General features: G+C 47.1%; 1 protein-coding gene across 1 annotated transcript in view; it reads right to left on the minus strand.

Annotated features, from left to right (window-relative positions):
- The window catches only part of GARNL3 (GTPase activating Rap/RanGAP domain like 3), a 120,722-nt gene extending 96,978 nt beyond the window's left edge, over window positions 1-23,744 (minus strand). Inside the window, exon 1 of the mRNA XM_066580276.1 lies at window positions 23,644-23,744. Within this exon, the coding sequence (XP_066436373.1) occupies window positions 23,644-23,744 (101 nt within the window). The remainder of the gene's footprint in view (window positions 1-23,643) is intronic.
- Between the last annotated feature and the right edge of the window lie 598 nt (window positions 23,745-24,342).

The raw sequence follows: 24,342 nt of genomic DNA on the forward strand, positions 1-24,342 counted from the left end.
CCTTCTGCGCATGCGCGTCACATCGGCAGGTCCAGACCGTCGATCAATGGATCTGATCCATGAGGGCAGCTGAAACTTTAACTTTTTTGACTTTTTTTTAACTTTTCCCTGATCGCCAGTATCTATACCTTCAGTAGCCGGGAGCCAGGAGATTTCAGATTTCCCGGCTTCTGCACATGCGGTTGACCGCCCTTTTTTCCCTCACCCCTTTTAAAAAATCATAACCCTAATCTATCCATCGACGTAGATGTCTAAGGACTCGCTTTTTGAGGGACGAGTTGTATTTTTCAGTGGTACTATTTAATATACCATATAATATACTAAAACACTTTTAAAAAATTCTAAGTGGAGTGAAATGGAAAAATACAAAGTTCTGCCATCTTTGAGTGTGTTTTGTTTCTACGGCGTACACACTGCAACAAAAATAACTTTATTCTATGGGTCAGTACGATTACTTCTATACCAAATTTTTATAGTTTTTTTTTTTCTATACTACTTTTACTTTATTTTTCAAAGTTACTTAATTTTTGAAAATTCTTTCCTGCCGCCATCTTCTGACAGACGTAACTTTTTTTATTTTTTCATCGACAGTTGTGCGAATGCTCGATTTGTGCGGGACGTCCTGTAGTTTCCGTTGGTACATTTTGGAATACATACAACTTTTTGATCACTTTATATAACATTTTTTCTTGGATATTTCTTAAAATCCCCCTTCATCACTGCTCAAATCTCTTACTATCAATTCACTGCTTAACTCTGATGATGATTCTTATACCCTCACAATACAAACAAGAACTTGCTCTACAAATCACTAGATTAGTGGAACTTCCAAACTGCAGGAATGTCTAACATTAAATCTGCATTTATTGTAGTGAAAGAAAATATATCAAAAGATATACGAAAAATTACAAACATCTAACAGACACAATTCTATTCCTATTATATTGTTTTTCTTGTTCTTATATCTTTTAATATATTTTGGTATTTGTTTTGTCAGTAAGAGATAAGGTTATATGCTCCCCATATAAATCTACGGACAGCAGAGAGGTAGGGGGAAGCAGCTGCCAGCTGCAGAGAGAGAAGCAGAAATAAGGTTTAACCTAGCGAGTGCTGAGTGCACAGCTACACTGCTCGGTACTGCAGTATAATGTCCTCCATGCTGCCTCTAATCTCTTAGAGCTCTGTGATATATAGAGATAAAGGAGCAGGATCTTTTCTCTGTGTACACCGTATGGGAAAGACAGAAACAAGGGAGCAGGATCTCCTATTCTCTGTGTGCAGTGTATGCAAGATATAGAAACAAGGGAGCAGGATCTCCTCTTCTGTGTGCAGTGTATGCACGATATAGAAACAAGGGAGCAGGATCTCCTCTTCTGTGTGCAGTGTATGCACGATATAGAAACAAGGGAGCAGGATCTCCTCTTCTGTGTGCAGTGTATGCACGATATAGAAACAAGGGAGCAGGATCTCCTCTTCTGTGTGCAGTGTATGGGACAGGAAGAAAAAGGGGAGCAGGATGTTTTCTCTGTGCAATGTATGGGAGAGATAGAAATAGGGGAGCAGGATCTCCTATTCTCTGTGTGCAGTGTATGCAAAATATAGAAATAGGGGAGCATGATCTCCTCTTCTCCGTGTGTACAATGTATGGAAGCGATAAAGATAGGGGAGCAGGATCTCCTCTGCTCTGTGTGTACAATGTATAGAACAGGTAAACATAGGGGAGCAGGATCTCCTCTGCTCTGTGTGTACAATGTATAGAACAGATAAAGATAGGGGAGCAGGATCTCCTCTGCTCTGTGTGTACAATGTACGGAACAGGTAAACATAGGGGAGCAGGATCTCCTCTTCTCCGTGTGCACAGTGTGTGGAACAGATAAAGATAATGGAGCAGGATCTCCTCTGCTCTGTGTGTACAATGTATAGAACAGGTAAACATAGGGGAGCAGGATCTCCTCTGCTCTGTGTGTACAATGTATGGAAGCGATAAAGATAGGGGAGCAGGATCTCCTTTTTATCTCTCCTATAAACTGCATGCAGAGAAGAAGAGACTCTGTTCCCCTGTGTGTGCAATCAATGTGTGGAAGAGGAGGTGGTAGAGGGGTCAGTCCGCAGTTTTCCGCATACCCTACTAAATACGCATGCAAGCTAGAGTGAGCCAAATGTTCATGGAGCAATGGGGAACGCAGGTCATTTCCCCACTACAACTGATAATGGGTGGGTGAGGATTCATGTATACGTCGGACGCTATCACTAGAACTGACACTAGGGGGCAGCAATACACAGGACACACTCACTAGAACCAACGATGGGTGAAGCTGGCAGCAATACATAGGGCACTAACAGTAGAACTGACACTAACAGGTGCAATATACTTAAAACACTGAGGGGCAGCAAATCTCCCATGGACAATCTGTGACCCATGAAGGAGTCCGATCTCTTTAATGTATATACATATAGAACATAACGTATACTGTACACAGAATTGAACACAAAGGCTGCAATCAGCCCAATTCTCCTATGCCTCAAAGAACAACGATGCATGTCCAAGGATGCCCCTTCTGTCCATGGCCGATTCTGGTATTGCAGATCAGCCCCATTAACTAGAGCAGCAGACACATTGAGGAAGAGCCCCTATTTTGGAGATAAAGCTGCACTATCTTAACTCATATTCCCCGTGATACCCCTATACGCTGCCTACTCAATACATTCAGAAGGATGGATGCTTTTAACATCACCCCCCCCCCCCCTGGGGGGTATAAATGACATATAAACACTATTACATTGTGTAAGTCAAGTCCAAACCTGGCTGATAACAGATATGCAGAGGATCATGGGAAAAGCTGTAACCCTGTCAGCAAGCAACCGGCTCATCGCCCCCTAGAAGTGCCATCGGAGGGACATGTGGGAGACTGCGACAAATCATTACCAGACTTCAACAAAAGGCCTCTGTAATGTGGAGCACAATGAGAATCCAAAAGCCCACAAGAATACCACAAGCCAAAATGTCACCTCCTCCTCCTTCACCAGCAGAGGTCGCTGTTATTACCGTCACCTCAAGTGTCATGTGACCAGCAGGTATCACCACCATTCATTATCATATGGCAGCAGAGATCTGCAGAATATTGCACCCCCACCTCCTGATACAGTGATATATTATGCAGATTATTACAACGCTGACCTCTCTAGATATCTAGGCATGCCAGTACAAAAGGATCAATGGATCTTCTACAAGATTTCTTCCACTGACCAATCAGATTCCATCTCTCACTTTTCTGTAGTTGAATGGACTGTGAAAGCAGCAGTCTGATAAGTTAATGCATTTAACCCCTTTTTTTCATTTTTGTTTTTTTTCCCTTACTTTCAAAAAATCATAATTTTTATTGATCCATCAACGTAGCTGTCTGAGGGCTTGTTGTGTTTTGCAGGACGAGTTGTATTTTTCAATACGGTTCTAACCCCTTAAGGATGCGGCCCCTTTTTTTTTCCACTTTCGTTTTTTCTTCCCCCCTTTAAAAAAATCATAACTCTTTCATTTATCTATCGACTTAGATGTCTAAGGGCTTGTTGTTTTTTGCAGGACGAGTTGCATTTTTCACTACTATTCAGTGTACCATATAATGTACTAAAAAAACTTTTCAAAAATTCTAAGTGGAGTGAAATGGAAAAAAAACTAAATTCCGCCATCTTTAAGTGCATTTTTTGTTGCTACGGCGTACACAGTGCAACAAAAATGACATGATAACTTTATTCTATGGGTCAAACGATTATTTCGATACCAAATTTAATGGTACCATTTTGGAATACATATAATTCTTTTTATAAAACTTTTTATTACATTTTTTTCTTGGAGACATGGTGACCAAAAAAAAAGCACAATTCTGGCGTTCTTTATTTTTTTCTGATGCCATTCACCGTGCGGGGTAAATAATGTGTTACTTTGACAGATCAGACTTTTACGGACGCGGCGATACCAAACATGTATTTTTGTTTTATTATTTAGATTATTTTATTATAAATATGGCAAAAGGTTTTTCTTTAAAACTTTTATTACTTTTTATTTTTTTCAATTAGTAAAAGTTTTTTAAGCTTATTTTTACTTTTGTTTTAGTCCCCGTAGGGAACAAGAACTTTCGCTGCTTTGATCGCTCCTGCAGTAGGATGTAATGCCATACATTGCATTATGCCACGATCTGACAGGCAATCTATCAAGCCATGCCACACACATGGCTTGATAGGCAATTTGCAATGACAGCCATGGAGCCTTTCAGAAGGTCCCCGGCTGCCATGACACCCACATGGCAACCCGCGATCTTATTGCAGGGGGCAGTACGGGACACTCGAACATCATTTGTGGCATTTAAATGCTGCTGTCAGAATTGACAGTGGCATTTAAAGAGTTAACAGCTCCGATGAGCTGCGCAGCTTATCGGAGCAGCTGTGGCCGGGTGGCGGCTGTAAGAATCAGCCACCACCTGCATTGTATGGAGCGAGATCGATCCATGATCTCCCTTCATACATACTCCCAAAGCTGCAGGACGTAACTGTATATCCCGAATGTTCGCTTGCCATGCTAATTTCCCTCTGCAGCCAATGGGAGCTGCCGGCAAGGGGAGGGACTTTAGCAACTCTGAACTCCCTCCCCTTTTCTGACGGCTCTCATAGCCTCTCATAGGAGTCTATGGGAACCGGCTGCGTAATCTGGCAATAAGCCAGGACAAGACCTATCTTTTCCGGCTGTGCGTAAAAGTGGCCGGCCGGCATGCCCATTGTATGCGCTATCTTTTCCAGCTTTCCTTTTCCCCTGAAGTGATGCGAGGCTGTTTTGCCATGAGATTTTCACATTGATGGCAAACACGATATGGCGGTGGGATTCACGGCCCCATATCGCGTTCGCCCGTGTGAAGTTAGCCTTATAAGTATACAGCATACCGTGATGTATTTTTTCTGCAGCGTTGGTACAATTACAACAATACCAATTTTTGTGTTTTTTTTTAGGTCTTTGCACTTTTGCATAATAAAAACTCCTTTTTGGAAAATATTTCTTGTTTTGCATCACTGCATTCAAAGTCCCATAACTTTTTTTTATTTTTCCATCTACGGAGCTCTTGCTTTTGTGCGTGCCGAGCTGTGGTTTTTATTGGTACCATATTGCGGTACATATGGCTTTTTAAAATCGCTTTTATTGCGTTTTTCGGGAATCAAAATGAAGCATTTTGAAATTAGTTTTTTCCTGTTAATAGCATTTGCTGAGGGGGCTAAAAAGAGTTATTTTTCCGTATTATGTTCTTACTATTGTCTACAGGATGTAAAGCTGGGTAACGTTTCTTAAAGAGAACGGTGCTTGGCAAGGATGGAGGAGTTTCCCTCTTGAAGAGCGGATCCGGATATAGAAATAGAGTAGGCCTTTGTCCGGGGTGAAGGAAGAACGCTGATACAAATGGGACGCACATTGCGGTGGATACTCCGCATCGGACCTCGATACACAGAAGTGAAGCACAACGTCTGCCTTCAAACCGAACCTTTTAAGAGGGAGCAGTGCTCAGTAGATGGTAGCTGGGTATATTGTTGAACAATTCCACAACTCCAAGGGGAACGCCGCCCTCCACCCAGAACCACCTCATGCACATGACCCGAGCTTTGCGACTCCCCCTGCCTGCCTACCAGGACCTTGGCTCGTTACACCATGACTGCAGAGGTCTACAGCTCTGCCTTAATTTCTTTGGATGTTGTTTCTTTCTTAGGCTGTCATTAATTTTCCTTCTTCCACCATATCCTGGAAGGCTCAACTGTTCCAAGAGTAGCAAACTTCTTGATAAGATTCGGAACTGTTGAAGTCTGGATAAGGCCTTTGGAGATGGTCTTGTACCCACTGATGGTGATAGCATCTCTTGTCTGCTCCGACAGCCTGTCAGGCCCAAATGTTCTTCTGAGCACTCGTTTGCCTGACAATTGGACGATGTAAAGGGACCAATGATCAGCCAACGAACGAATGCCGGTTCGTCGGCTGATCATTCAGTCGGCAGCACATCAGTGTCGATTGACACTCGTTACATTGAGCCAAGAACTTGGCTTATCTAAAAGGATCTTAATTTCTAATTGATCAGATTGGTCTGACTTTGTCGCCATTAATCACATCCTGGCATTGTTCTCAATGTTGTATCCTTTTTACTTTGTCCTTTTTATGACTTGTGTTCTCCTATATCAAACATCTGAGCTTCTACATATCCAAGGAGTGTCAATAAGCATCTTATGTCAGGATATATTTAACATATTAACTTGAAGGAGCAATCCCATCTTGGAGGTTATTCCCTATCCACAGGATAGGGTCCAACCGTCAGGATCCCCAACCGATCCAGAGAAATTGCCCCCCAAGTTTTGACAGCGGTGGTCACGCATGCACACCATTCGCTTCAATGAAACAGCCAGCGATAGCCGAGTTAAAGTACTCTGCGATCTCCAGAAGTCCCACTGAAGTGAATGGACAGCCGGAGATTGCCGAGTGCTTGAATTCGACTACCTCTAGTAGTTCGCATTGAATGAATGGTACGGTGCTGCACATGCGCGGCCAATGCTGTCAATATTTAGGGACGTGCCAGGGGCAATTTCTCAGGATTGGTGAAGGTCCCAGACTGCCACCGATTGGTAAGTTATCCCCTATACTGTGGATATGGACTAGCTTGCCAAGATGGGAATATTAATATTCAAGTGGGCCAATAATGTTTACAACATCTCTACATTTTCCAGAAACCGGGATCTCCAGGGAAAACCCCATCCAAATAAAAGGCCTGAAACGATGGAGGATAAAGGAGGAAGTGTTCAATCTGCAGGTTGTTTGTAGCAGATCCTGAGAACCCAACAGATGACAGAACATAAGCGCTGATGACCTCCAGAGCTGAAATACAAGTGCAGCAAACTTCAGACCTGTTATCTGCAAAGTAAGAGAAAGTATACGAGGTTCGGAAAGGGGAGGCACACGAGGTAGAACGCCTTTATGCCTTTAGCTGAGAAAAGTTTGTGAACTTTCTTGTCAAGGTTATTGTAGCCTTTCGTGAGGAACCGCCGCTTATTTATCTTCTCAAGTACAAAAGCCGAGAGGGAGAGATTAGGTAGGAGCAGTAATCAAATATTAATACTGGAGCAGGCATCTTATCTCGGCTGAAGCACATTCAATGGGCTCTTTGTGTAGACCTGGGCAATACTGAAAGGGACAAGACATATCATCTATACTTAAGACATGGGATAAGTGTCCAATCGCTGGGACCACCAACAACGATAAATGAAGGGGGCCGTACCCCCACTTGAACAGAATGGTGGACTTATAGGCCTACTGCCGCTCCATCTACTGTCTACAAGACTGCTGGGGGCAATTTGGTAATGAGCAAGTCCTGACAATTGGCTGCACGGAATTTCCGTGGCAAATCCGCCCCGTGTGAACCCAGCCTAAATGTGAGTGATTGGGGTGTGGTAGAGAGAGTCCATGGTCTTCAATGGTAGTGAGAGGAGTGAGAGTGCCGGCCACATGGGGGTACCTTTAACTCTCATGTGGTGAAGAGAATGGAGGCTGAGGAGAGGTATCCTGATGTCCCCTATGCCAGGACCTTCTTCTGAGAGTGAGAGCTGAGTGGAGAGAAGAGTCCGCCATGCAGTGATCCAAGTTCTGAACCAAGTGAGTGTCTGTGGAGTGTTCCTACCTCCATCCTCCTCCGGAGTGTTCCCCTTCTAGCAGCGGTACCTTACAGATAACGTGGCCTGTCAGTCCGGTGTCATCCTGTGTCTCCTCCCTGACCTCACAGTCTACTGTCCTAAGCTGTTCGCTGTCAAGCTGCAAGTAAAGTTTTTCAAGTCTCTGCCGATTCCCAGGGACTGAGGTACTTTAAGTTAACTGTGTGTGCGGACCTTCATTTAACCACCCAGTACATGCCCCGGTGAGAAGGAATGGTGGCGTCACGCGTGACAAGTCTACAGTCTACTACACTTATACAGGTAATCGCTGTCCCAGCGTTGCCTAGAAGAGGCCTAGTAGTACTTGGGCCGAGGTTGCGTGCGTCCCTCAGGGGAGGAGCCTGGTAAGAGCCACCGTGACAAGTGCCAACTCTATCCCGCCAGCTCCTCAGCATGGGCCTCATGTCTAGGTGGCCGCTGGGGCACCACACTCTAGTCCCCAAGCCATTATTCATACAGATGGTACTAGTTATGCGGCCCAAGGTGCAGTACCCTTAGGTCTGAACACGGCGTAGTCAGGAAACAAACTGAAATCTGCACAGATGCATAAATGAGGTCTGAGCCAAAGGTCAGGTCAGGCAGTAGCCAGAATACAGAGCCGAAGTCAGGGAGCACAGAAGTCAGGTGGTCAAAAAGAGGGAAGGATCAAACCCAGGAAAATAAAACTGGGGCTTTATCACAGCAGCTGAATTCACATGAGCCCTACGGGCAGAGCCCTGGAAGCGGGCAGAGGCATTGGAACACTGTGGGGTGGCATCCAGCTGCAACCCAATAAGTATGTGAGCAGCGGTGACGTGATGTGGTAGCAGCAGTCTAGACCTACCAGTTCAGAGATAAAGAAGAAGGGATCCTGCTCCCCTATGCATGCAGTATATGGAAACATCATAGCAGCAGTCTACACCCACCAGCTAAGAGACAGAGAGAAAGAGATCCTGCTGCTCTGTGTGCAGTGTATGCTGCAGACATAGCAGCAGTCTACACCCACCAGCTCAGGGAAGACTGAGAATTAGAAATGAAGCCTGCAGAGGCGAAAACTGGTGATGAATGCAGGATACAAGTCATATAATGGGCAGATATAGTGTTATTCCTCACGTTCACATAAAGCAGCTTATTCTGAACAGTCATCCAGACGTTTATCTAAGCGCTATCTTGCCTGACGCAGGCTCTGAAAGTTTGCAAGTATTATTTCCCAGATTAGCCAATAACGGTATCCCTCCTGTAATAACCTCTGTCTCTTTTGACACAAGTATTTAACATCACAATGTATAGGATGAAATCTGCAGCAAACTCACCGAAAGTGAATCCCGCAACAAATCTCTCACCGTGTACTCTGGGTTTTGCCACTGTGGATTTGCGCACATCCTAAGGGTACGTTCACATGAACGTGTTTTTCTATTGGGCAAATCTTAATCAAATACTGGAGCTGTGACAATGCGCTCGTCTGAAAGCGGCCTAAATCTGTGGTTACACGAAGACAGCAGAGATCACCTTGTCATCGGCGAGTTTACTGCGGTCTGACGTGGGCCTCATTCACACGAGCAGTGTTTGTAGCCAAAACCTGGAGCGGGTCCAAAACACAGAAGAGATGCAAACAAATAATGATGCAAAGTACTAGCCAAATACTGCTGTCTGAATGGGACTAAGTCTGAAAACCTTATCTAGTCAGACAGGCTGCTGCTTGCTCCCTCATGCTTTATACTGCAGCTCTGCTTTGTACACTGGCTGCTGTATATCAGTATAAGCTCAACATGGCGAGTTACTTAAATTACTGAAAGGATAGATAATTATCATACAATACAAAACTAAACTACCAGATGGCGACCAAAATGGTCTCTAATGGGCCCAGAAATTTGCAAATGGCAATTAGAATTTCTAGTCCTGTCGCCATTTGTGACTAGCTAGGTCTTGCTGTGACAGTCACAAAAAAAAATTCCTCCTGCATCTCGTGATGAAAGCTGGCATCTCCACAGATTGACAACATATGTGCCGCCGCTATAATGGATCCGTGCAGGAAGGGGCGCTCTACCCTCTTTTATCAGTCATGTAATCCACTGACTCCAAATGTATATCCCAAGCAAAATGTTATATATACTCCTATATACTTTCTAAGGCCAGGCTATCACGAGCGGGTCGGATTTTGTATACGGGAGGCCCACAGTGGATTGAGTGATTCCAGCCGGTGACTCTGCGTACGTCACTTTACCGTATTGCGCATGACCGCAGAGGTTCACAGGCTTGCTTAGTGATGATGGGGGTACCCACAGCCCGGATGCAATGTCAATTGCGTATGGGCTGCAGCTTGCACGCGTCCATTGACAGTGAGATTTTTCTTCCGCTCACGAAATACGGAAATTCGTATCTGCAAGTGTGAAGCAAAATTCGAAAATACATGCCTTTCAATGCCCGCGTTTTACCACGAATCGATTGCGCGGATGAGACCAGCCTAAGGCTGTATTTACATTGGTGGGTGCAATATCCGTCAGAGAAAATCAGACCAATATCGCATGCCTGTGATTTTATAATAGGAGACCTCGCATTGCATCGAGTGAAAACAATGGGCGCTGCGAGAGCACATACAAGATAGAACATGCCGCGATTTGTTTCCAACGTCGCTCATGTTCATATTTGTGTATCTCGCAACGCACAAATCTCGCACGAATTTAGCGCCCATGTGAAGCCGGCCTAAGGGCTTATTCACTCGGATGTATTTGCACACAAAAAATTTGCATGCGCAACATGCAGTAAATAGGACACATTGACTTCAATGGGTTCGTTCACAAGCACATCGTTTGCGTGTGCAATAAAATACGCAGCATGTGTTATTTTCCTGTGCATTGAAATAGAACATATGAAACTAATTAGGCTAATTAACTATTTTAATGTACACGACATTGGCTGCAGGGTTTTTTGCACGCACAAAAAGTACAGCAATGGAATTCAATGGATTCATTCACGTGAATGATTTTTTGCTGCGTAAAATATGACCCTTCGGTCGCCAGTTTTATACGCCGTGTGAAAAGATAGGTCTTGCCCTATCTTTTGACGTGATACGCAGCAAGCTCCCATAGACTTCTATGGAAACTGAAAAAAAGGGAGGGGGGAGTTTACCTGCGTACAAGGGGAGAAGACAGCTGCCCTTATTAGGCATTATTGGTCATTCCGAGGATTTCTGCCGATCGTTGGTTTCTATTGCATCTGCTGATCGAATCCATTAAGTGAGAGAGCAGAGAAATCCGTGTGTCACTATACGTGCCACCCCCCGCCAGGGAACCATATTGTTATGTTCACACAGGGTGCAACATCCACATCAAAATCTGCACTATTAGGTATGGGGTTTGGGGGCAAATTTTAATACAAATTTTGGTGCAGAATTCACCCCTGCATTTGAAGGGGTGGAAAATGCAACATAAATCCACTGCAGTTTATCGACATGCTGTGGATTTAAATTACGCGCCACGTCAATTTCTGAATGGATTTTGGGCGGGTTTTCTCTGCAGCGTGAGAGCGAGATTCTGAAAAGCTCATTCACAACGCGACGACTGTAAATACTGCGGATGTTCCATTCGGAAAGTCCACACTGAAAATCTGCAGCAAATCCGCCACATGGGAACGAACCCGAATCGACAGGTAACGCTGTCCGAGAAGTAAAAAAGATGGAGTCAGCAGGAGAGAAACGCAGGCGCTGCACGTGGGAATCCGTAGAGACGCGGGCGTTGCACATGGGAATGCGGGGAGACGCGGGCGTTGCACATGGGAATCCGGAGAGACGCGGGCGTTGCACATGGGAATCCAGAGAGACGCGGGCGTTGCACATGGGAATGCAGAGAGACGCGGGCGTTGCACATGGGAATGCAGAGAGACGCGGGCGTTGCACATGGGAATGCAGAGAGACGCGGGCGTTGCACATGGGAATCCAGAGAGACGGGCATGGAACAGGGGAATCCAGAGAGACGCAGGCGTTGCACATGGGAATGCAGAGAGACGCGGGCGTTGCACATTGGAATCTGGACAGACACGGGCGCTGTACATTGGAATCTGGACAGACGTGGGCGCTGCACATGGGAATCCGGAGAGATGCGGGAGCTGCACATGGGAATCGGAGAGACACGGGCGCTGCACATGGGAATCCAGAGAGACGCGGGTGTTGCACATTGGAATCCGGACAGACGCGGGCGCTGCACATGGGAATCCGGAAAGATGCGGGCGCTGCACATGGGAATCGGAGATACGCAGGCGCTGCACACGGGAATCCAGAGAGACGCGGGCGCTGCACAAGGGAATCGGAGAGACGCGGGCGCTGCACAAGGGAATCGGAGAGACGTGGGCGCTGCACATGGGAATCGGAGAGACGTGGGCGCTGCACATGGGAATCCAGAGAGATGTGGGCGCTGCACATGGCAATCCGGAGAGACGCGGGCGCTGCACATGGGATGTCTATAACATTACATGCGGTATGTATATAAACGTTGTGTTTGCACCTCGCTGTAGACGCCACTGGCTCCCCGCTGCTCTTTAGCCTGGCGCCCTGCAGTAAGAGCATTCGGGCACGGACATACATGCAGCGAGGGGGCGAGCTGGGATGTGTCACATATCAGTCACTTTGCACTGAGCCTCTGCCGGTTTTTACAGATGAAATTTACCAGATGACATGACGTTCATGAATTACGTCCGGCGCTCTGTACCTGCTGATGTCAGTTAATGCAGCTTCCAGACCAGGGAATTACAGCTCCGGAGCTCCCATTAATTAATAATCTTCACTAATGCGTCCGCCTCCGCTTCCTGTGGGTTTTACAACATTACAAGTTGGCTGCGGACTGAGGATGCCGGTGAGCAGGGAGCATACGCTGGAATGTCACCGCATCGGAAGGGGTAGACCTCATACACCACTCCAATATATACCGCCACACGCCTCGCTGACCACCCAGTATATGCCGCCGCACACCTCACTGCCCACCCAACCCACCTAATATAAATTGTTACACACCCCACTGACCACCCAGTATATGTACCGCTGCATGCGTCAATGACCCCCCACTATATATATACCACTACACACCTCACTGACACCCTGCCACTATATATACCACTACACGACTCAATGACGCCTCCACACACTTCACTGACCACCATATGCCTCGCTGACCACCCCCCACTATATATACCACGACACACCTCACTGATCCCCCACTATATATACCACTACACGCCTCACTGACCCCCTGCCACTATATATACCACTACACGACTCAATGACGCCTCCACACACTTCACCGACCACCATATGCCTCGCTGACCACCCCCCACTATATATACCACTACACGCCTCACTGATCCCCCACTATATATTCTACTACACGCCTCAATGACCCCTCCACACGCCTCACTGACCCTCCCACTGTACATATATCACTACACGCCTCACTGACAACCCCCAGGATTTGCCGCCACACACCTCGCTGACAACGCGGCGTATGCCAAAACGCGACTCACTGACACCCCTCCCCCCCCCACACACTATATTGTACCACTGCACGCCTCAATGACCCCTCCACACGCCCCACTGACTGCCACTACCCGCCTCTAGGATATGCCGCTACACGCCTCACTGCCCGCCCCCCCACTGTATATACCACTACACGCCTCAATGACCCCTCCACGCAATTCACCGACCACCACCCCGAAGATATGCCGCGACACACGCCTCGCTGACCACCTGGTATATGCCGCCACATACCTAACTGACCCCCTGCCACTATATATACCACTACATGCCTCAATGACCCCTCCACACGCCCCACTGACTGCCACTACCCGCCTCTAGGATATGCCGCTACACGCCTCACTGCCCGCCCCCCCACTGTATATACCACTACACGCCTCAATGACCCCTCCACGCAATTCACCGACCACCACCCCGAAGATATGCCGCGACACACGCCTCGCTGACCACCTGGTATATGCCGCCACATACCTCACTGACCCCCTGCCACTATATATACCACTACACGCCTCAATGACCCCTCCACACACTTCAATGACCAGCACCCCGAGGATATTCCGCCACACACCTCGCTGACTATGCGGTATTTGCGAAAAAGCGACTCACTGACCCCCCTCCCCCACACACACACACACTATATGTACCACTGCCTGCCTTAATGACCCCTCCACAGGCCTCACTGACCACCACTACCCGCCCCCAGGATATTTTGCCACACGCCTCGCTGACAACCCGGTATATGCCGCCACATACCTCACTGACACCCCTACTATATATATACACCACTATACACCTCAATAACCCCTCGAAACACCTCACTGACCCCCCATCCCCCAGGATATGCCGCCACACACCTCACTGCACCCCCCCCCTTCACTATATATACCAATACACGTCTCAATGACCCTTCCACACACCTTACTGATCCCCCGCAGTATATTCCGCCTCATTGACTATCCCCCACTATATACCGCCACACGTCTTACTGACCCCTCTTCATATATACCACTACACGCCTCAATGACCCTTCCACATGTCTCACTGACTGCCCCCAAAATATTCCGCTGCACAGACCCTTCCACATGCCTCATTGACCCCCTCCCAGAATATACCACCACGCACCTCACTGACCCCCTCCATGTATACTGCTACAATGACCCTTCCACATGTCTCACTGACTGCCCCCAAAATATTCCGCTACACAGACCCTTCCACATGCCTCATTGAACCCCTCCCAGAATATACCACCACGCGCCTCACTGACCCACCCACTATATGGCATCACACATTTCAATAACTTGTCCACACGCCTCACTGACACCCCACTATATACCGCCACACTGCTCTCCTCCTCATGAGATATATATATATGTCTACAAACCACCAGACACCTCACAGACCCCCTCCATGTATACTGCTACAAGCCTCACTGACCCAACAATACTGTATATACCCCCACACACCTCACTGACTCTGCTGTATGACCGCTGTGAGCCTCGCCAACGAGTGAAAACCTCTGAATCTCTGAACTACTGACAACAGAATACAGCGTTCTGTGGTAAACTACAAATCCCAGAATGCCCTGTCCAGTAACTGCCAATTACCATGCAATTTTCTCAGAGAGCATCATAATAAGCTGTGCTCTCATCCCTTATATCCGAGTGCATCATATAAAGCCTCTCTCCCGTCCCTTATATCCGAGTGCATCATATAAAGCCTCTCTCCCGTCCCTTATATCCGAGTGCATCATATAAAGCCTCTCTCCCGTCCCTTATATCTAAGTGCATCGTATTAAGCCGCTCTCCCATCCCTTATATCCAACTGCATAATATAAAGCCGCTCTCCCATCCCTTATATCCAAGTGCATCGTATCAAGCCGCTCTCCCATCCCTTATATCCAAGTGCATAATATAAAGCTGCTCTCCCATCCCTTATATCCAAGTGCATAATATAAAGCTGCTCTCCCATCCCTTATATCTAAGTGCATAATATAAAGCCGCTCTCCCATCCCTTATATCCAAGTGCATAATATAAAGCCGCTCCCCTATCCCTTATATCTAAGTGCATAATATAAAGCTGCTCTCCTGTCCCTTATATCCAAGTGCATAATATAAAGCTGCTCTCCTGTCCCTTATATCCAAGTGCAAAATATAAAGCTGCTCTCCTGTCCCTTATATCCAAGTGCATAATATAAAGCTGCTCTCCCATCCCTTATATCTAAGTGCATAATATAAAGCTGCTCTCCCATCCCTTATATCCAAGTGCATAATATAAAGCTGCTCTCCCATCCCTTATATCTAAGTGCATAATATAAAGCTGCTCTCCCATCCCTTATATCCAAGTGCATAATATAAAGCCGCTCCCCTATCCCTTATATCTAAGTGCATAATATAAAGCTGCTCTCCTGTCCCTTATATCCAAGTGCATAATATAAAGCTGCTCTCCTGTCCCTTATATCCAAGTGCAAAATATAAAGCTGCTCTCCTGTCCCTTATATCCAAGTGCATAATATAAAGCTGCTCTCCTGTCCCTTATATCCAAGTGCATCATATTAAGCTGCTCTCCTGTCCCTTATATCCAAGTGCAGCATCCGAGGAGCGGGCTCACAGTCGAGGAGACAGCGGGGTAGATTGAGGCCTTGTCACGGAGCTTTACCATCTCCCCCACTGGGGGTAGCACGGGACCCGTCCAAGTTACTGCTAGGGAAGTTTCACAGGGGTAACCCAAGTAGTGGTTTACCTGAAAGTCGTTTGTCACTCGTGATGCCACCGTTCCATCCTCTACTGTGAACTCCAGCAGGTTGAAATAAGTAGTCCACACACACAGGAAAACTTTTATGTTCGTGTGGGCAAACAAACACCGGGCCCACACGAACGTGACCCAGAAGGGGTTATGGACCACCAGGAACAGTGTCAGGAAACGGACTCAGACTGGACGTACTGGCAGAAGACACAAACGGGAACCAACTGACGACACGCACTCGCCATGCATACCTGTACACATAAGCAGATGTTATAGCTATAAAAGTATGAGGTATTGGTTCGTATATTGGCCAAAATACTTACGCCCGCAAGCCACCATCAAGGCTTCTCATTGTCTTGCGGGTCCCTACACTAGCAAGACAACTGACCCCAAGCTGCAGGGAGAATGGCGGGACCCTACCTAATAAGCAAGGCGATCGCCTTGATAAAGGCGGCCCTGCGCTGGAACCCTCAATAGTCCTGACTATTCCTCAAGGGTTAATACAGGGTACCAGAACAGACTAGCACACAGAACACAAATCACACAGCAACACACTAGGGTTAGCATCCCAGCCAGCACAACCCTTAGAGAAACTCTTCAAAGCAAAGCCGGGAACAGTTGGCGGTGCTCGTTGAGTTGAGGAAAACTATTTAAAGTCCAACAGTAGTATTTACACGCCAGCAGGAAAATGGTGCAGAACACAAAGTGGTGCGACAGGGAGGATTCACAGGATGACAGACGAATCCACAGTCCCAGTTATCTGTGGGGTTCTGTTCCCGGCCAATCTCTTTCACTCTCTCCAGCTCTCTACTGGTCAACACTCACATTTGGAAGGCGGGCACTCCACACTGCATGGCGGCTCCTCTCTCTCCCCCACTGTGTTTAGGGGTAACACTGGCATCTCCTGGGTAAAGCAGGCCCAGTGGACCAGGACCAGGCTGGTGGATACCTCTCAGCCTCTTCCATTCCGGATCACACAGAGCAGATGGTGTCTGTGTGGCTCACTTGCAGAACAGCACTCTCCTGTCTTCTCTCTTGCAAGTCCAGAACAGTTATGCAATACACATCATATTCATGCAACATAAAAGTCACTGACAACACGTAGGCACAAGACAAATGCATTCACACGTATAGAGGGGCCCTATTAACTCTGGGCCACTACACAAGTGCATAACATAAAGCCTTTATATCCGAGTGCATAATATATAGCTGTTCTTCTATCCCTTATATCCGAGTGCATCGTATAACATTGCACTCCCATCCCTTATAGCTGAGTGCATGATATAAAGCCGCTCTCCCATCCCTTATATCCGAGTGCATCGTATAAAGCCGTGGATATAAGGGATGTGAGTTGGGCTACATACAAAGCACTCAGATATAAGGTATGGAAGCACGGCTTTATTTGATGCACTCAGATCTACGGGACAGAAGTGTGGCTTTATATCAGGGTGCATCGTAAAAAAACGCGTTCCCGTCCTTTATATACGGGTGCATCGTATAAAGCCGCTTTACCATCCGTTATATCCCAAGTGCATCATATAAAGCCGCTCTCCCATCCCTTATATCTGAGTGCATCGTATAAAGCCGCTGTCCCATCCCTTATATCTGAGTACATCATATAAAGTTGCTCTCTCATCCCTTATATCTGAGTGCATCGTATAAAGCCGCTCTCCCATCCCTTATATCCGAGTGCATCGTATAAAGCCGCTCTCCCATGCCTTATATCTGAGTACATAGTATAAAGCCGCTCTCCCATCCCTTATATCCGAGTGCATCGTATAAAGCCGCTCTCCCATGCCTTATATCTGAGTGCATCGTATAAAGCCGCTCTCCCATGCCTTATATCTGAGTGCATCGTATAAAGCCGCTCTCCCATGCCTTATATCTGAGTGCATCGTATAAAGCCGATCTCCCATCCCTTATATCCGAGTACATCATATAAAGCCGCTCTCCCATCCCTTATATCTGAGTGCATCATATAAAGCCGCTCTCCCATCCCTCATATCTGAGTGCATCATATAAAGCCTCTCTCCCATCCCTTATATCTGAGTGCATCATATAAAGCCTCTCTCCCATCCCTTATATCTGGGTGCATCACTTAAAGCTGCTCTCCCATCGCTTACATGCCAATGCATCCTAGAAAGCCCCGGTCAATTCCCTTATACTGCAGTGCATCGTATAACGTTGCTCTCCCATCCCTTATAGCCGAGTACATGATATAAAGCCGCTCTCCCATCTCTTATATCTGAGTGCATGATATAAAGCCGCTCTCCCATCCCTTATATATCTAAGTGCATCGTATAAAGCCGCTCTCCCATCCCTTATATCTGAGTGCATCGTATAAAGCCGCTCTCCCATCCCTTATATCTGAGTACATCATATAAAGCCGCTCTCCCATCCCTTATATATCTGAGTGCATCGAATAAAGACGCTCTCCCATCCCTTATATATCTAAGTGCATCGTATAAAGCCGCTCTCCCATCCCTTATATCTGAGTGCATCGTATAAAGCCGCTGTTCCATCCCTTATATCTGAGTACATCATATAAAGCCGCTCTCCCATCCCTTATATCTGAGTGCATCATATAAAGCCGCTCTCCCATCCCTTATATCTGAGTGCATCGTATAAAGCCGCTCTCCCATGCCTTATATCTGAGTGCATCGTATAAAGCCGCTCTCCCATGCCTTATATCTGAGTGCATCGTATAAAGCCGCTCTCCCATGCCTTATATCTGAGTGCATCGTATAAAGCCGCTCTCCCATGCCTTATATCTGAGTGCATCATATAAAGCCGCTCTCCCATCCCTTATATCCGAGTGCATCGTATAAAGCCGCTCTCCCATCCCTTATATCCGAGTGCATCGTATAAAGCCGCTCTCCCATGCCTTATATCTGAGTGCATCGTATAAAGCCGCTCTCCCATGCCTTATATCTGAGTGCATCATATAAAGCCGCTCTCCCATCCCTTATATCCGAGTGCATCGTATAAAGCCGCTCTCCCATCCCTTATATCTCAGTACATCATAAAAAAGTTGCTCTCCCATCCCTTATATCCGAGTGCATCGTATAAAGCCGCTCTCCCATCCCTTATATCCGAGTGCATCGTATAAAGCCGCTCTCCCATGCCTTATATCTGAGTGCATCGTATAAAGCCGCTCTCCCATCCCTTATATCCGAGTACATCATATAAAGCCGCTCTCCCGTCCCTTATATCCGAGTGCATCGTATAAAGCTGCGCTCCAATCCCTTACAGGTATTTCCCCGCCACTTACAACTGTCTTGACAGCCACTCCGTCCTTCCTGGTTGCTGCTGTCCAGGACATATGACTGTTGCTGCCAATCACTGGCAGCAGCAGTGACCGTCTTTAGCCACTGATTGGCTGCAGCGGTCACATGTCCTGGTGAGCAGCAACCGGGAAGGACAGAGTTCTAGTGAAGCAATGAGAAGTTATGGAAAGACCCTTTAAAGGTAATCTGTCAGTTGAACACGCTGTCCACACTGCAGGCAGCAGTTATAGAGCAGGAGGCGCTGAGACTCATATTTAGTTTTGGGCTATGTTCACATCTGCGTTCGGGCGTACTAAGCATGTCAGGGGAATCCCTTGGCTGAACGGATCCGTTTTACGATGGAACTGAGCGGACCATAATCATGTCCGATTGGTCCCCGTTCAGCTGTCCAGCATCTAACTGGATGAAAAGTCCTTGGTGCGGGACTTTTTCTTTTGGCATTTTGCGCTGGATCTACGAAGGACTTCTAAGCGGAGGTTCCTAATGCCGATGTGAACATGGCCTTATGGGGAAAGACACTTATATTTTATTCATTGACGTCTCCGCTCATTCTGCGCTGAACAGCCCAATGTGCGGTCCTACCAGTGACTGACAGCTGTCTGTGCATGACTGTACATACAGGGGGAGCTGTCAGTCACTGGTAGGACCGCACATTGGGCTGCTCAGCGCAGAATGAGCGGAGAAGTCAATGAATAAAACATAAGTTTGCTGAATCTTTTCCCTTAAAACTCTATATCAATCTTCTTCGTTCCTCCGGCTCTATAAACCGCGACCTGCAGTTTGGACAGCATGACTGAGCTGACAGATTCATTCCCTTTAAATCTAGGTGCATCATATAAAGCCGCACTCCCGGTCCTAATATCCAATGTCCGATATAAAGCAGCGCTTCTGTCCCATATATCTAATACATAGTATATGGCCGCACTCCGGTCCCTTATATATAGTTGCATTGTATACAGTTATGCTCCCATCCCTTATATCCAGGTGCATGATATAAAGCTGCGCCCCTGTCCCTTATATCCAATACATCATATAAAGCTCTGATCCTATCCCTTAGGTTGCCTTTACATTTGCGATCGCGATATCGCTGCGTTTGTTTTTAACGGAAATGTAAATAGGACATTCTAATGTTAAAAGCGCATTGCGCAAAAATTAAAAAAAAGCACAAAGTTGCGATTTTTGTGCGATGCGTTTTTAGCATTAGAAGTGTGAAGGGTGCCTTGAAGTGTGAAGGCACCCTTAGTCTAACTTCACATGGGCGAATGCGGTATCGGGCTGTGAATCCCGCCCCCATTTCGCGCTCCCCAATCATGTGAAATCCCCATGGATGCGAGGCGTTTTCATGGCAATACAACCGCGCATCACTTCAGGGATGCAGGGATCCTCCGGCGCGCCCGCAGCAGAGGATTGTGGAGTTTCTCCAATTGCTTTTAGTGAGGCTGGCACCCACTGAAAACAATGGGCGCTGCGATGCGAGATCACACAGCCCGATAGAACATGCTGCGATTTGTTTCCCATGGTGCCATACGGGAAAACATCACTCATGTGCGAGATTTGTGCGTCTCAAAACGCACAAATCTCGTGCGATTATAGCGCCCCCCCCGTGTGAAGGCAGCTTTAAGTGCATCGTATAAAGTCGCACTCCAATCCTTTATATCCTGATGCATCACATAAAGCCACGCTCCTGTCCCTTATATCCATGTACATTGTATAGAGCCGTGCGCTCATCCATTATAACAAGTTACATCTTATAAAACTGCACTCCCGTCCTTTAAAAAGCACTGCGGAATATGTTGGCGCTATACAAATAAAGTTTATTATTATTAACCCGGTACATCGTATAAAGCTGCACTCCCATCCTTTATATCCAATATATCGAGTAGAGCTGCCCTTCCATCCTTTATATCTGCGTGCATCCTATACAGCTGAGCTAATTTCCAATCTATTATACAAAGCCGTGCTCCTGTCCCTTATATCCAGGTGCTTCGTATAAAGCCGTGCTCCTGTCCCTTATATCCAGGTGCATCGTATAAAGCCGTGCTCCTGTCCCTTATAGCCAGGTGCATCGTATAAAGCCGTGCTCCTGTCCCTTATATCCAGGTGCATCGTATAAAGCCGTGCTCCTGTCCCTTATATCCAGGTGCATCGTATAAAGCCGTGCTCCTGTCCCTTATATCCAGGTGCATCGTATAAAGCCGTGCTCCTGTCCCTTATATCCAGGTGCATCGTATAAAGCCGTGCTCCTGTCCCTTATAGCCAGGTGCATCGTATAAAGCCGTGCTCCTGTCCCTTATATCCAGGTGCATCGTATAAAGCCGTGCTCCTGTCCCTTATATCCTGGTGCATCGTATAAAGCCGTGCTCCTGTCCCTTATATCCAGGTGCATCGTATAAAGCCGTGCTCCTGTCCCTTATATCCAGGTGCATCGTATAAAGCCATGCTCCTGTCCCTTATATCCAGGTGCATCGTATAAAGCCGTGCTCCTGACCCTTATATCCAGGTGCATCGTATAAAGCCGTGCTCCTGACCCTTATATCCAGGTGCATCGTATAAAGCCGTGCTCCTGTCCCTTATATCCAGGTGCATCGTATAAAGCCGTGCTCCTGTCCCTTATATCCAGGTGCATCGTATAAAGCCGTGCTCCTGTCCCTTATATCCAGGTGCATCGTATAAAGCCGCGCTCCTGTCCCTTATATCCAGGTGCATCGTATAAAGCCGTGCTCCTGTCCCTTATAGCCAGGTGCATCGTATAAAGCCGTGCTCCTGTCCCTTATAGCCAGGTGCATCGTATAAAGCCGTGCTCCTGTCCCTTATATCCAGGTGCATCGTATAAAGCCGTGCTCCTGTCCCTTATATCCAGGTGCATCGTATAAAGCCGTGCTCCTGTCCCTTATATCCAGGTGCATCGTATAAAGCCGTGCTCCTGTCCCTTATATCCAGGTGCATCGTATAAAGCCGTGCTCCTGTCCCTTATAGCCAGGTGCATCGTATAAAGCCGTGCTCCTGTCCCTTATAGCCAGGTGCATCGTATAAAGCCGTGCTCCTGTCCCTTATATCCAGGTGCATCGTATAAAGCCGTGCTCCTGTCCCTTATATCCAGGTGCATCGTATAAAGCCGTGCTCCTGTCCCTTATATCCAGGTGCATCGTATAAAGCCGTGCTCCTGTCCCTTATATCCAGGTGCATCGTATAAAGCCATGCTCCTGTCCCTTATAGCCAGGTACATCCCTTATATCCAATACATCATATAGAGCTGCCTGTCCATCCTTCATATCTGCGTGCATCCTATACAGCTGAGCTCCTAATTTCCAATCTATTATATAAAGCTGCTCTCCAGTCCCTTATATCCAGGTGCATCGTATAAAGCCGTGCTCCTGTCCCTTATATCCAGGTGCATCGTATAGAGCCGTGCTCCTGTCCCTTATATCCAGGTGCATCGTATAAAGCCGCGCTCCTGTCTATTATATACAGGTATATCATATAAAGCCACGCTCTTGTGCCGTGGGAAAAGAATGAATGGAGGTCCAAGTGGATGTGGTCAGGAGGCTAGTGCCACTATGGCTCTCATGAGCGCCCCCCACTGCAGATATATGATCGAGATCCATCCCTTTTTGCTATAGATGATGTCTATTGCCCCCCATATAGTTATCGCTCATTTTAATCCGTTATATCAGGGGGGCTTGTAAGATGGGAGTACAGCTCTGTAAGGGTCGTGAAGGTAATTCTGCCCATATGTCTCCTTTCATACGGCCATGGTGGTGGTCACACAGCTTTTCTGATGTCTACTGAGGATCTACTGCTTTTTAGTGACCCTGGGTGCCAGTCCCCCAGAACATGACGCCGGGGGAGTATGGGGGTGTCAGTACATAACAAGCACCATCATTGTGGGGTTCTAAGCAACAGACTTAATGACTGGGGATATGACCGCCCGCTGACCGTCAGTACGGGGACTGCCCCAGGTCACACGGTAAAGCAGCTGGAGTAGTCCTCCACTTTTCCAGGACCCCCTTTCCCCATACTGGTTCCTTTTATCCAGCTCCCAGTCCTCCGGACACGCACCGTCCTGGAGTTACTCCCGTCACATCTTCCTGGACTGGTAATTTGTGATAATGTACAGAAACAAGAGGTTCTGCAGCAGCTGCCACCTATAGAGCAGAGGTCATTACGTTTGATGTCGGTATGGCATCAGGGCAGTTTATGGAACTTTGTGGTGGTCTCCACATCTATTCCCCGTGCCCACTAGAAGGAAAAATGCCCATGAAGCGAAAATGGGGCATATTTTCCGTAGTGTAAAATTGGCATCCAAACCAGGTCATGATTTGCGCCGGTGGTCTGTGTAGCCCATTCCTGGGGGCAGATGAGTGTTCTGAGAGGGTTAATAGGAGCACTTACCTCTGAATCTCAAAGCTGCACCCCTTCCTCAGCAGAGCGGCTCTCTTCCTCATGATGGAAGACTTGTCTTTCCCTTTGTAGCTGTCCACCTGGCACTCCATGATGCCCCTCGCTCCGAGCAGGAGACCCTGTGCCAGCAGGAGCAGCTTCAGATCCGGGAGCACACTGCACAGGCTGCTGACATTCTCCTGTCTGCAGGAGGAGGAGGAGGAGGCATCGCTCTGAGCAGTGCCCCCTCTCCCTCCTAGTCACTCACTCTCCACAGCTCCGCTCTACTGCTGCAGAACCTCTTGGGGGCTGAGCAGGAAAGGCGATTTCCTGGTGATTACAAATAAAAATGAGAGCCGAAGTCCCCTTATTACTTTATATATGTCACACAGGGAATTGCTGTATCTGATGACTCGGCTGTGTAATGGCGGTGTGAGATAGCTGCGCCATATAGCGCCTTTGTTTGTATGCGGGTAACTACTTTGTATTGTGTTATACTCTATTATGCAGTTCCTTTAAGAACGCGACAAAGTGCGGAGAGGTGACGCTCGCGGTGACCACTCAGTTATCGCAACAGGTGATATCAAGAATTATAGTAAGGTTCGTGGGTATATTCACACGGGCATTTCCGTATTTCGGTCCATTAATATACAGCCTATTCACGGGTCAAAATATGGTGTTGCCCTGCGTTTTTCTGACTATCTGCAGGAT

This window comes from Eleutherodactylus coqui, chromosome 10, assembly GCF_035609145.1.
Source record: "Eleutherodactylus coqui strain aEleCoq1 chromosome 10, aEleCoq1.hap1, whole genome shotgun sequence".
In the NCBI taxonomy this organism is placed as follows: domain Eukaryota; kingdom Metazoa; phylum Chordata; class Amphibia; order Anura; family Eleutherodactylidae; genus Eleutherodactylus; species Eleutherodactylus coqui.